The sequence below is a fragment of the Auxenochlorella protothecoides genome (assembly GCF_000733215.1).
Source record: "Auxenochlorella protothecoides strain 0710 unplaced genomic scaffold scaffold4, whole genome shotgun sequence".
NCBI classification, from domain to species: domain Eukaryota; kingdom Viridiplantae; phylum Chlorophyta; class Trebouxiophyceae; order Chlorellales; family Chlorellaceae; genus Auxenochlorella; species Auxenochlorella protothecoides.
Window position 1 is genome coordinate 105,069 of NW_011934477.1, and position 13,306 is coordinate 118,374.

The following is a 13,306-nucleotide window of genomic DNA, read 5'->3' on the forward strand; positions in this document are numbered from 1 at the left end:
CCGGCAGCTCCACCCCGCCCGCTCCCGACTCACACCAGGAAGGGGCACCAAGGCTTGACCTGCAAGCCGGCGCTGGGAGCAGCCACGAGGCACGAGAAAGCGGAGCGGATGATGAGGCTGAATCCTGCAGCAGCAGCGAATCCGACGAGGCGTTTGCGGAGGTGCTGAATCGGGTCAAGGAGGTCCTCCGACTGGATGCCCAGCCCCAGGCTCCCCTCTCCCCCAGGGCCTCCCCCCTGACCAGCCTGGACCTCCAAGGCATCGCACACTACATCAGCAGTGGTGCGCCGCGCTGGGTGGTGTGTGGGAAGGGCTGGGTGATGCCGTGCGGGCCTCGCAGGGTGTGCGGTTTTCGGCAGCTCAGTTGCCGCGTGACTGTTGCCCTGGAAACCCCTCGTTCTCGCACGCCCATGCACCCTGCTTGAAACCTTCCACCATAGCCTGCTCCCCACGTTTATGCGCGCCCGCTCCCTGCGCATGTTCCAGGCCGGGCCAGGAATATAGTGTGCATGTGTGGCGCCGGCATCAGCGTATCTGCCGGCATCCCCGATTTTCGGACACCCGGGACGGGGCTGTACCATCGCCTGGCAGAGTACGACCTGCCCTACCCCCAGGCCATCTTTGAGATCGACTTCTTCAGGCGCAACCCCATGCCGTTCTACACCCTCGCCAGGGTAGGGATTGGGGGGTTGGAGGGAGGGGGGGGTGTAGGATGCAATCCTGGGTTTGCGGGAGTGTACATGCAAGCCTTGAGCGCCACAGTGTTCCTGTGCAATGTCAGCAGGCCCAGGGTGTGGGGGGCTGCCTGAGCAGAGACTGGGCGACGCAGTCCAGGTTGACGCGGCCTCCCACCCCTGCCATGCTGCCCTCTTCCCGGTCTACGCCCATGCACTGCCAACATGCACTCATCCACGCACCCCGACGCAGGAGCTGTACCCGGGCACCTTCCACCCCACCCCCACCCACCACTTCCTCAAGCTGCTGGCGGAGCGGGGCCTCCTGCTGCGCTGCTACACCCAGAACATCGACTCGCTGGAGGTGGCGGCCGGCCTGCCCCCGGACCTGGTCATCCCCGCCCACGGCAACTTTGACTCCGCCAGCTGCGTCGCGTGCGGACGCTCCTACGACCCCGCCTACGTCCGCGAGGCACTGTTTGGCCAGGCGGACGGCAGCGTGGCCATTCCTCGCTGCTCTTCCAAGGTGGGCGTGGGGAGGGGGGTTACGGGGAGGCTTGCATCGTTGGAGCCCGAGGAGGTATTGGTGGGGGTAGACGCAGCCTCTGGGGAAGGGGAGTGCAGCGGCTGGGGCCGACCAAAGGCCTGGTGTGCATCTGTCCTCCTTCCACTGCGCGCACCCGCTGCAGGGGTCATCCCTCCGGGCCCCCATGCGTCAAACCACGGGGCCTTCCACGAACACCCAAGCACACACACACACATGCGCAGGGGTGCAAGGGCCTCGTGAAGCCCGACATCGTCATGTTTGGGGAGGGCCTGCCGGCGCGGTTCTGGTCCTCGCTGGCCGACGACTTTGCGGCGGCCGACCTGCTCATCGTCATGGGCACCAGCCTGGTGGTCCAGCCATTTGCCTCCCTCATCGACCGCGTGGGGGAGGGCGTGCCGCGCCTGCTCATCAACCGCGAGCTGGTGGGCGAGGGCGATGCCGCGCTGCGCGCCGTGGGCTGGCGCAAGGGCTTCGAGTTCCCGCCGCGGCCGGCCGCCTGGCGCGACGTGGCGCAGCTCGGCGACTGTGATGCCGGAGTGGGGGCCCTGGCGGACCTGCTGGGGTTCACAGAGGACCTGCAGGCCGCGGCGGGGCGCGGCAGGGGCCGGCAGGCAGGGTTTCGGGGCCCCGCACCTGCCGAAACCTGCTTGACGGCTGGTGGGGCGGCCGGGTGAAGTGACCCTTGCACCCCAGGCCTGGCTGCCGCTGGCATGACTCGTGTTTGAACCAAACCATACTCCTGTCCCTGTGCCGGTTATTCTGTGCAATGGCTTGTACTCTTTCGCTCAGATTCTGAAGGATTGTCTCGAGTTCGGTCATCTCCTGCGATTCCGACCAGGACAGCTTCCGCGCCCAGAATACCCATCCGACTCAGGCCCCCGCGCGTCCGACACCAAGCCGAGGAACTGGGCCAGACCCAGTCCAGAACCTGCAGATATACTTCTTCCAATCGCTGGGCGTCCCTACGTTGTGCCCATCGCAAGGACCTCGCCCCCCAACACCACCGTTCCGAAAGACCATGGGCACTGGTCCGCGGGACTTTCGCTTCAGCATCGATCGGGGAGGGACGTTCACCGATGTGTTTGCAGAGTTTGTGGATGCGGAGGGGAACCCCGGCCAGCGCGTGTTGAAGCTGCTGTCGGAGGACCCAGCAAACTATCCGGATGCCCCGAGGGAGGGCATTCGCCGCATCCTGGAGGCAGAGACGGGCATTCCCCACCCGAGGTCCAGCCCCGTGGATACCTCCAGGATAACCTCCATCCGCATGGGCACGACGGTGTGTATGGGTCCGCGGATCACCAATGCCCGGCTGGGTGGGGGCTCAGAGCAGGGTGCCCCGACCAGCCGTGATCCGGAGTGCTGCATCATTGACATCGCCACATCCGATGCCACGACACACCCTGCAGGTGGCCACCAATGCGTTGCTGGAGCGCAAGGGTGAGCGCACAGCCCTGGTGGTCACCCGCGGGTTCCGAGACCTGCTCCATATCGGAAACCAGTCCCGGCCCGAGATCTTCGACCTGGAGATCTCGGCCCCAGACGTCCTCTACGAGACGGCGGTGGAGTGCGATGAGCAGGTGGTCCTGCCCCTGGGAGACACACCCAGCATGTGAGTGCCAGCGGTGCATGCACTGCCCCAGGGCTGCGCTGTTGCTTGTACAAGCTCCAGCTACCTCTGGACCCCTCAGGACGTGCCCAGCGTCGGCCACCTCCTGGGACACTTCCTTCTTCCCTGTTTACATCCCTTCTAGCACAAAAACAACACCCCTTTCCCCCCACCCTCCCCAGCCGCGCGGGGAGGGACCCCGTGGGCGACGCCGCGCGGCATCCCCTGGAGGGCAGAGCGGCTGTCGCGACCACGGGCGAGGCGGTGGTCGTGCGCCGGGCCCCCGACCTGGAGGACCTCCGCACGCGCCTGCTGGAGGTCAGGGAGTCCGGCATCGCCAGCCTTGCCGTGGTGCTGAAGCACTCGGCCATCTTCCCCGACCACGAGCGCGCGGTGGGGGAGCTGGCGCTGGAGCTGGGCTTCACACAGGTCTCGCTCTCCTCCTCCATCATGGCCATGGTGAAGATGGTGCCGCGGGGATACACCGCGGCCGCCGATGCCTACCTCACGCCCCACATCCTCAGGTGAATTTTCTGAGACCGAGGGCCGATCTGCTTGGAGCAAGACTGAGGGGTGCAGCAGGTTTCGAATGGGTGCCTGGCCTACAGCGCCTGGCCCCTGGGATGCAGTGCGCTCTGCTGAGTGTGTCGAGGATCTGCCACCGCAGGACTGGCCTCGACGTGGCACCTGCCCCAAATCTCAACATGCCCTTGTTGATTTTGCGTTTGAAAAAGTCATCAGTCTCTCACCTCGAGCTGATGCCCCTCCCCCTCACCCACCGTCTCCAACAGGTACATCCAGACTTTCCAGGCTGGCTTCGATGCGGGCATCCAGGACACCCCCGTGTACTTCATGCAGTCAGACGGTGGCCTGACAGAGGTTGGCGCCTTCTCGGGGCACAAGGCCATCCTGTCTGGGCCTGCAGGCAAGCTGGGACGCAGATAGGAGGGCGGACCGAGGTATCATTTGAATTGCGAGAATGCTTCTGGATGATGGAGTCTCATGGGGTCGCGATGCCGAAAGGTGTGCATGCAGAAGCTACCTGGGTGGTAGGCCAGTGTGGACATCCGCACCTCCTCCTCGATCCCAGCCTTCTCCCTCCTGATCCAGGTGGGTATGTCGGGTATGCGCTGACCACGCAGTGGGAGGGTGTGGACCCCGCCTCCCTCCAGCTCATCGGCTTCGACATGGGCGGTACCAGCACCGACGTGTCGCGCTACGCGGGCACCCTGGAGCACGTCTTTGAGAGCACCACCGCCGGGGTCACGATCCAGGCGCCCCAGCTGGACATCAACACCGTGGCGGCGGGGGGCGGCTCGCGCCTCTTCTTCGAGTCGGGCGTCTTCCGCGTGGGACCCGAATCCGCTGGCGCTCACCCGGGTCCCGTCTGCTACCGCAAGGGCGGGCACCTGGCCATCACTGACGCCAACCTGGTGCTGGGCCAAATCGTTCCCGCCTTCTTCCCCAAGATCTTTGGCAGACGGAGGACCAGCCCCTGGACCTGGACGTCGCTAGGTGGGGCGGCTGGATGGAGGGGTGGGGGGTTGGGGGGTGGGGGCCACGGATGGGTGCGTCGGGTATGGAGCCGATGCATGTCCATGGGGTCCGAGGCGGCCCCAACCCTGTCCCCGTGGGGCAAGCGTATATCCCCTCCAAACCTTGCCATCCCCGCCGCTCGCCCGCAGGACAGCCCTGGCAGCGGTGACGGAGCAGGTGAATGCGCACGGCGCGGCCGCCGGCGCGCCGCCCAAGTCGGTGGACGAGGTGGCGGTGGGCTTCCTGCGTGTGGCCAATGAGGCCATGTGCCGCCCCATCCGCGCGCTGACTCAGATGAAGGGGCACGACGTTTCCCGCCACGTCCTCGCCTGCTTCGGCGGCGCAGGCGGGCAGCACGCCTGCGCCATCGCCGTCGCCCTCGGCATCCGAACCGTCTTTGTGCACCGCTACTCCGGCATCCTCTCCGCCGTCGGCATCGGGCTGGCCCAAGTGGTCAAGGAGGCGCAGGTTGCTTGTTGTGACGGTGTGGATTGGGTGGCCGTGCATGGGTCCAGATTCTTTGGGTGGGTGAATGGAGTGGAAGAACTGAGCAAGAAGAGGTGGGAGACTTGTGTGCCTGTGTCTGTGCATTCGCGGTCGTGCGGGGGTGGGGGAGGGGTGGGGAGGGGGCGGGCGGCCCATGAGTGGGATCATTCCCCGGCCTGGCACTCAGCGTCTGACGCCACCCCCCTTGTCCTATTTCTGTCAACCTGATGTCGCTATGTCAGATCACTGAATGCTGTTCCCACACCGCACATGCACAGGAGCCGACGGCAACCTCGCTGAGCGAGGAGTCGCTGGCGCAGCTGCACCAGCGCTTGGACGCCCTGGAGGCCGAGGTGACGGGGCAGCTGGAGGCGCAGGGCTTCGGCCGGGGTCAGATTGAGTGCGAGAGGTACCTCAACCTGCGGTACAGCGGGACGGACGTGCCGATCATGACCCTGACCCCCGAGGATGGCAACTTTGCCGCCGCGTTCGAGGCGGGATACAAGGTGGGAGTTGGGGGTGTGAGAGGGGACAGGTGTTTGAATGAGCGTCTCTCTGTCTGCTCCCGTGCAGGACCTGCCTGGTGGCTCTTCTCGCCAAGTTTCCGAGACAGTCTCCTCCTCGCCTTCCTCATTGCAGCGTGAATTTGGATTTGTGCTGGAGGGCCGGGACATCGTGGTGGATGACGTGAGGGTGAGGGGCGTGGGGACCTCTTCCGCAGCCCAGGCTGCCCACCCCACGCCAGAGCGCAAAGGTGATGGACAGGCAGGTGGCAGCTGGGACTGGGGGAAGTGTATCGAGTGAGGCTGACTGCCATCACGAGCTCTGCGATACCGTGCCCAGTGGACTGACGCCCACCCGGCCATCACCACCACACCCCCACTCCGTAGACGAGGTGCCCACCCCCGACGCCGTCGTGTCTGCCTACTTTGAGATTGGGGGCCGGCAGGACACGCCCGCCTTCCTGCTGGGCCGGCTGGCACCGGGGCAGCGGGTGCCCGGCCCAGCTATCCTCATCGACGACATCAGCACGATCGTGGTTGAGCCGGGGTGCGCCGCTTTCCTCACCGCGGCGGGGGACGTGAGGATCAGCATCGGGGACGAGGCGGTGGGCGCGGGGGGCAAGCAGGGCTTGTCCCTGGAAGCAGACCCCATCCAGCTGGCCGTGTTCTCCCACCGGTGGGTGCTTGAGCGGGGGATGGGAGAGATTGTTGGGTTCCCAGCAGGATCGGGAAGGATTGTGCTGTGAGGGCATGGTGTTGCAAGCACGCCCTGGAGACGCCCAGGAGGGTAGCATGTGCCCCGGCCTGTAGCCCACCCCTCTCTACCCCCCCCCCCTTCCTCTCCCCTTGCAGATTCATGGGCATTGCGGAGCAGATGGGGCGCGTCCTGCAGCGCACCTCCATCTCGGTCAACATCAAGGAGCGCCTAGACTTCTCCTGCGCGCTGTTTGACCCCGAGGGCCGCCTGGTCAGCAACGCGCCCCACCTACCCGTGCACCTCGGTGCAATGTCTGAGGCGGTCCGTTTCCAGATTGGGTACTACGCGCCAGACGGCGAGGGGTGCAGACTGCATGGACCCCTGGAGGTGCGAGGGGGTTTGCTTTGTTTTCGATGGGGATGGGGTCCAGTGCGGAAAGAGTGGCCAGGGGGTTCCGCACCTCTATTCATGGCAGGCTGTGGCGCAGGGCCGTGGTGTGCACCCTGCCTAGATCCACTCATCCCACCGCCTCTCAATCCTGCATCCCTGCACAGGAGGGCGACGTGGTGATGGCCAACCACCCTCAGCTGGCGGGTGGCTCCCATCTGCCCGACATCACGGTCATCACCCCCGTGTTCAATGAGGGCAAGGTCGTCTTCTTTGTCGCCTCACGCGGGCACCATGCAGATATCGGGGGCATCTCCCCGGGGTCAATGCCCCCACACTCCCACCTCCTGGTGGAGGAGGGTGTGGCCGTGGTTTCATACAAGCTCGTCTCCCACGGCAGGTCTGGCCTGATGCTGGGAGGGGGTGGGGCGATGAGGCTGGTTGAGCTGCCGCTAGAATTACGTGTGTCGACTGCTTTCCACCACCCTGGCCTGGGGGTTCTGGGAGATCCCTCTGCGGAGCCCATCACCCGAGCCGCATGCAGCGACAATGTTGCAGAGTCGTCAGGCTGCCTGGGAATGACACTGCGCCTGCCTGCCCGCTTGCTCGCTTGCCTGCTCTACCGAGCTTGACTAGGCGTGTCACTCCCGCATCCAAAGTGCCCAATGCCACAATGCCGTCCACAGCCACCCTGGACTCCCTCATCCCGCCCCCCCCCTCCTCCACCCACCCATCCAAGGTTCATGGAGGAAGGGCTGCGGGAGCTGATGCTGGCGCCCGGGACGCGACCCGGCGACCCCCCGGGGGTTGTGGGCTCCCGCAACCTCTCCGACGTGGTCTCCGACCTGAAGGCCCAGGTGGCGGCGAACACGCGCGGCATCGCGCTCGTGCGCTCGCTGATCGGCGAGTACACGCTGCCCGTGGTCGGCGCCTACATGGCCCACATTCAGGCAGCGGCCGAGGCGGCTGTGCGCGACATGCTCCGCGCCTTTGCCGCCACGCAGGGCCTGGGCGAAGGAGGAGTCGTGACCGCGCGCGACTCCATGGACGACGGCACGCCCATCTGCCTGGCGGTGCGCGTGGATGCGGCGGCGGGGTCGGCGGTCTTCGACTTCACGGGCACGGGCGCCCAGGTGTGGGGCAACACCAATGCGCCCCCGGCCGTCACCGCCTCGGCCATCATCTACGCGCTGCGCTGCATGGTCACGCGCGACATACCGCTCAACCATGGCTGCATGGCACCAATCCAGGTGGTCATCCCCCCGCGCTCCCTCCTCCACCCCTCCCCCGAGGCGGGGGTGGTGGGCGGGAACGTGCTCACCAGCCAGCGCGTGACAGACGTGGTGCTCAAGGCCTTCCAGGCCGCGGCAGCCTCCCAGGTGGGGGTGGGGTGTTGTTTCGAGGGAATGGGGTTTGTGGTGAAGCGGGGAGCGCACAGGAGAGCACAGGGAGAGGGCGAAGCTTGAGATGAGTCGCCCGGCATCGCCTGGCCACTTTGCCCGGTAGTAATTCATTGCTGATGCTTTGCAACCTGGCTCCCTCATGATCCCCCCTCCCCTTGAACAATAACCCTGTACTCCCGGCTCCCTGTCGCCAGGGATGCATGAACAACTTCACGTTTGGGGACGAGGGGCTGGGCTACTATGAGACGGTGGCCGGCGGTGCGGGCGCCGGGCCAGGCTGGCACGGGCGATCCGGGGTGCACACCCACATGACCAACACGCGGATCACCGACCCCGAGATTCTGGAGCGTCGGTTTCCGCTGGTCCTGCACCGCTTCTGCCTCAGACCAGGTGCCAGTGCTGGGGCTGGTACTTTGGGGGTGCCGAAATACCTCATCCTCCTCTCCTCCGGCAATCACGCAACCCCACGCGCCCATCCGCAACCGCGCACAGGCACCGGTGGCGAGGGCATGTGGCGCGGCGGCGATGGCGTGGAGCGGGAGATCGAGTTTCTGCGTCCCCTCACCGCCTCCATCCTCTCCGAGCGACGTGCGCTGGCCCCTTTTGGCATCCTGGGTGGCAGGCCTGGGGCCCGGGGCGTCAACCTGTGGCAACGCCGCGACGGCACCACCGTCAGCCTGGGCGGCAAGGCCACCGTCCAGGCCCAGGGCGGCGACCGCATCCGCCTCCTGACCCCGGGCGGGGGGGGCTACGGCCCTCCGGAGGACGAGGCCGACCCCACCGCCGTCGCCGAGCTGCGGCGGCGCGCCGCCGAGCTGGCGCGCGCGCGGGCAGAGGCGCTGGGTCGCGCGGTGGGCGACATTCCCCGGCCGCGCCTGGCGGGCGGCAGCCTGGCAAAGTACCACGCGGACCAGCACTCTGCGTGAGGGGAAAAGGGTGGCTGGGAGGGTTGCCGGGTGCCGGGGGTGTTGGGGGTGGCGCTGCATGCCTGAAGAGCGCGCCCTGGGTCTCGGTGCCTGGGCATCCGTGACAGAGCCGGGGATGCATCGCGTATTTAAAGGATAGGCACAGCAAGGCTCACGCAGCAATGGATACTCGGTTGAATGCGTGACCGGGGGAGGAATGAGCGTCTTCAGCGTTGCCCTCGTCCGCCCACCGGCCACACAACCGCTCAAGGCCCCCTATGCCAGCTGGTGGCTCTCCTCCCCCTCCGCTCTCCTGCGGGCCTGCCTGGCCAGACCCTCCAACCGAAATGGCTGCGGGATGGTGAAAGGGTGCGCCGGCGCGCGGGGGGCGAGCCGGAACACCTGCGCCGCCCTCTCCTCGGCCTCCGCCCGCCGCTTCGCCGCCAGCCGCTGCAGCTCAAGGTGGCGGCCCAGGCCCCGAGGCGGTGGCGCGGCGGCCAACGCCGCTGGCCGCCGGGGACCGCCCACCAGCGCGGGGGAGAAGGTGCACTCCGCCAGCCGCGCCGCGTCGATCTCCGCGCGCTTTGCCGCGAGGAGAGCCTCGCGCTCTGCTGCCTTCTGCAGCGCGCGCTCCGGGAGCGGCAGGTGGGAGGGCGCTGTGCTTCCAGCATCCGCTGCGCCAGGTGACCCTCGCCGCCGATGCCTCAGCGGCTTGTGCTGCATCGGACTGGTCGGCGGCGCCGAGTCATCCTGGGCACTCCTCGCGGATGCCGGCACGGCAGGCCTGGTGAGGAGCACGTCGACCCCACTCTCCTGCGATCATGATTCAGGATGGCGTTTTTCGGCGGCAGGAAGACATTCAGTGCGCAGCAGCAGATCACTGGTCGTGGCGTACAGGAGGTTGACTGCACAGGGCCCCATCCTAAGCAAGCATCTACCAACGTGCCCAGTGGAAGGGCTGAGCCGGCCAAAGACAGCACCGCCCTTGGTTTCTCCAGAACAGCAAGGCACACTGGAGCCCCTGCAGACCCTGCCTACCCTCCCGATGCGCCTCGACCGCGCGTTGATCGCCGGCTGGAAGGAGAGCGCAGCGGCGGCTTCCTGCCGAGCGGCGGCTCGGCGTGCCGCTGCTTCGGCGGGCTCCTTGACAGCCATTCGGAGGGCTCGCTCGGCAGGGGTCTCGGCTGGACGCTCGGCGGCACCAGGCAGGGGCCGTGTGTGTGGCACAAAGGTCAGCGACTGCTTGCGTGGGAAGAAAGGTGTGCACGGGGGGGGAATGGGGTGGGAAAGTGAGTGGTGCTGGTGTGAGACGAATGTCGTGTTTGCTTAGGGAATCATGCCGGAGGGCCGAAGCATGACACCAGCACTTCAAACCAGGCCCAGCTCTTTGTAGGTTGAGAACCCATTGCAGGCTCAAGGCAACACAGGGCAACCCTGGCGGCCCCCACCTCGTCAGCTTGTAGCTGCTGCAATCGCTCCTGCTTCTTGAGCTCAAAGTACTTTTGCCGCTCAGGGAAGTATGCGGGGACGGTGGCTGATGTCTCCAGTAACCGCTGAGAGGCCAAGTAGAGTTTTGGCTCAAAGGTACATACTGAGGGCGAGGGGAGAGAGGAGTGAGGTATACCTAAGATAAAAGTGGAAAAGAGCATGCTCTCTGCAAGAAGCACAATGGCATCTTCTACAAATGAGTGTGTGGGCTGGGCATGTTTAGGTGGTCCATGTGGCGGCTGAGCGCTGCCCATGTCAATACCATGCTCTGCATGTAACCCGGATGACATCACGTGCCTTAGTTCACGAACATACCTGGACTGTGCTGCTGTGTTTGAGTGTCCTTTCTGTTATCCAACCCTCCCTCTAGCTTCCGAGCTGCTGCAGCCTCAGCCAGCATGAGAGATCTGGGGTTCAGCTCTGGCTTAAACGTTCCAGCAGCTTCCTCCTGCAAGTGCCGACAGCGGGGTTCCCATCTTGTAGTATCCGACATGCCATGCCCCACAGGGGAAATGCGATGCATACTTGAGGACCACGACTTGGTTGTCGAGTGTTCCCTCACAATTGAATGTTACTCGCCTGCATGCAAGCCCTTTTCCTGTGTAGTGCAGCATTCCTCGTCGTCAGGGAGGGGTAGTCTGGTCCAAGGACATGCGCCGAGTCAGCGACCAGCTGCAATGGAATAGGGAGAGCTTGCTTTTGGCTGCACATGCTCTCAGTTTGGTGTAGAGGACTAACTTGAGAGGGCATGTAATGCAATGCTGTAGATGACACACCAGACGATCACAGAGATTTGCATCCCACCCACCCATCATTTACCATACCTTTGGAGCAAATGTGCACTCTCCCAGAGCTTCCCTTTCTAGTTCCTCACGCAAGCTGGCTAGCCTAAGCTCCCTCCGTCGAGCCTGCAACTGCACACGGTCTTCAATGGGAGGCTGTCTTGAAGTCCAGGATTGCTGCCGCTCTTGCCACAGCGATTTTCGCGTCTTGCAAGCCCCTGCCGTGCCTTGAGACTCATGATAATCATCTCCTGTTGCATGAGTTTGATCATAGGAGAGTCTTGTTTCTGGTGTATATTGGGGATCAGCAAGTGACGCAGCTACCATACCCAGCAAACCAGCATGGCTTTCCACTACCAGATCCCTAAACACACCTGCCAAGCCTCTTTCCGGGCGCAAAAGTGTGTGTTTCAGCTGGGAATCCAGTTGGTCAGCATTTAAAGCCTCAGGTGATATCTGGGACCCCCGCCTCGAGGGCGGTTGCCTGGTCGGTGAGCTGGCAGTGCTGTTTTCTCTGGAGGGCATGGCGCTGTACAGCAGGGTCGTGTCAATTTCAATCGGTCCATCGCCGCCCGCCTCGATCAAGTCCATGAGACTGCTTCCGAAGATGTGTGATGCCGCCATGGTGGGGCTGACGTCCCGGCACCTCGAGAGCGTGCCTGGGTGTGAAGAGGTGGGCCGCTGGTTGGACGTCACATGATGCGGGCACAATGGTCTCTACCCTCGAGCCTGATATGTTCGCGAAGAGATTCCTCACGGCTCCACGGGGGATGTCGGTACATGGACACCCCTCCGGACACCACGCTTCCGCGGTCAGCTTCAGTTCGAATCAAAGAACTGGAGGAGGATCGTGCTGCGCGTGCTGAACTGTGAACAGGCCTGACTCCTTTTCTAATCCTTCCAATCCCCTGGGGCGGTGTACCGAGGACAGGTAACAGAGTCAGGGTCTATAAAAGCTGGGATGAGGTGATGAGGGGTCAGGAAAGCGGTCACATGGTCATATGGCCATCATGTCAGGGCTGAGCAAGGAATAGACTGTCAGTCTTGTGGACCAAGCTGGTGCAGGCACTCGATTTTGTGCCGGGCAGCTCATGAGGTGCTCCGGGGCTGGGGGCTCTGGGGAGGCTTGGGTGCGTGCTGGGGTGGAATGGCCGGGAGTCACCTCAAGACCTGGGGTCAGGTGGTGAGCCGGCAGCAGCCTCCCGTGAATGTGAGGCGGGGGAGTGGACAGAGAGGAGAGGTCCACGCCCTCGAGCCGCCCTTCCCTCGGACGGCGCAGGACGCTGCTCGCCGTGCTGGTCTGTTCCGTGATCAGAGTTAGCCACAAGTAGCGCGACGTCTTGCGAGGGAGCGGCGCTGCCGTCGATCGCCGTCTGGCCGCCGGTGGGCTGATGCTCTGCATGGGACATGCCGCGCATCTGCCCCGCCGCAGCGTCCCCACTCCGGAGGTGCCCGCCGGTGGCACAGGACTCGGCTCGCCCGCCCCGCCCGGCAGCGCCTTGCAGGCGACGGCCAGCATGGCTTCCATGACCGCGGACAGCACCTGGGCGTCGCCCTGGGCGTCCTCCTTCCCAGAGTCGGTGCTGGAAGGCCCTGCCAGGATGTCGTACGTAGGCTTGGGCTCCGAGTCGCCAGCGCGGCCCACACTCGGCCCTGCCTCTCCTTGCTGCGCAGGGCTCGGCTCGGGCAAGGGGCCTACGGTCCGGAGCTCCCTGGACGTGGGCGCTGCGTCGCGCTCGACCGGGGGCCCAGCGGCGGGGGGTGCTGCCTCCTCTCGTGGCAGCTCCTGAAAGCTCGCACCCGGCACCTTCTGCGATCGAGTGCGAGGGGGATGGGGGGGTGACATGGGCATCTGATGGTGGACAAGAGTTCTCAGCGAGCCCTGGCCCCTACCCAGACAGTTTCCCCAGACAGGGCAGCTCGAGGAAGCAGGCCAACAGGACGCCGTGAGGGGCTCCAGAGCCCACCCCCCCAGGTCCTGCTCTCGAGGCAGCAAGAAGACCACCACACAAACGCACCGTGCCGGCGGCAGCCGCTGCTGCAGCCGCAGAGGCCACCGCGTGCTGCATGGCTGCCTGCTGCTGCTGCAGCACCAGCACGGCGGCGGGGGTGGCCATGCCCGACAGCATGCCCAGGTGCATGAGCTGGCTGGCCAGGGCGGGGCCGGCCGCGCCAGCGCCCGCGCCCGTGCCCGCGCCCGCGCGCGGCGTGTTGCCGGCGGAGGTCAGCGCCCCCGGCGCGAAGAGCACGGGTGGCGGTCCCCCCGCGCGGCGCGGCCTGGCCGGGCACAAA

The 13,306-nt window shown here is 65.4% G+C and overlaps 2 protein-coding genes across 2 annotated transcripts in view; one reads left to right on the top strand and one right to left on the bottom strand.

Annotated features, from left to right (window-relative positions):
• Positions 1-509: 509 nt before the first annotated feature.
• Positions 510-8,765, top strand: F751_3714 (5-oxoprolinase; the record flags this gene model as incomplete). The annotated part of the gene is made up of 20 exons (XM_011403844.1): positions 510-674; positions 928-1,200; positions 1,443-1,757; positions 2,237-2,497; positions 2,628-2,830; positions 3,010-3,351; positions 3,619-3,692; positions 3,938-4,260; positions 4,308-4,342; positions 4,513-4,831; positions 5,128-5,355; positions 5,489-5,603; positions 5,740-6,028; positions 6,205-6,436; positions 6,604-6,836; positions 7,176-7,686; positions 7,729-7,815; positions 8,034-8,229; positions 8,332-8,624; positions 8,676-8,765. 20 exons carry the CDS (start codon positions 510-512, stop codon positions 8,763-8,765), a joined length of 4,584 nt encoding a protein of 1,527 aa, XP_011402146.1.
• A 255-nt stretch (positions 8,766-9,020) lies between these two features.
• The window catches only part of F751_3715 (hypothetical protein), a gene marked incomplete at both ends in the record, with an annotated part of 13,328 nt that continues 9,042 nt past the window's right edge, over positions 9,021-13,306 (bottom strand). Inside the window, 3 exons of the mRNA XM_011403845.1 lie at positions 9,021-9,374; positions 12,456-12,824; positions 13,033-13,306. The exon at positions 13,033-13,306 is cut by the window's right edge and continues 2,537 nt beyond it. Coding sequence (XP_011402147.1) covers positions 9,021-9,374; positions 12,456-12,824; positions 13,033-13,306 — 997 coding nt within the window. The remainder of the gene's footprint in view (positions 9,375-12,455; positions 12,825-13,032) is intronic.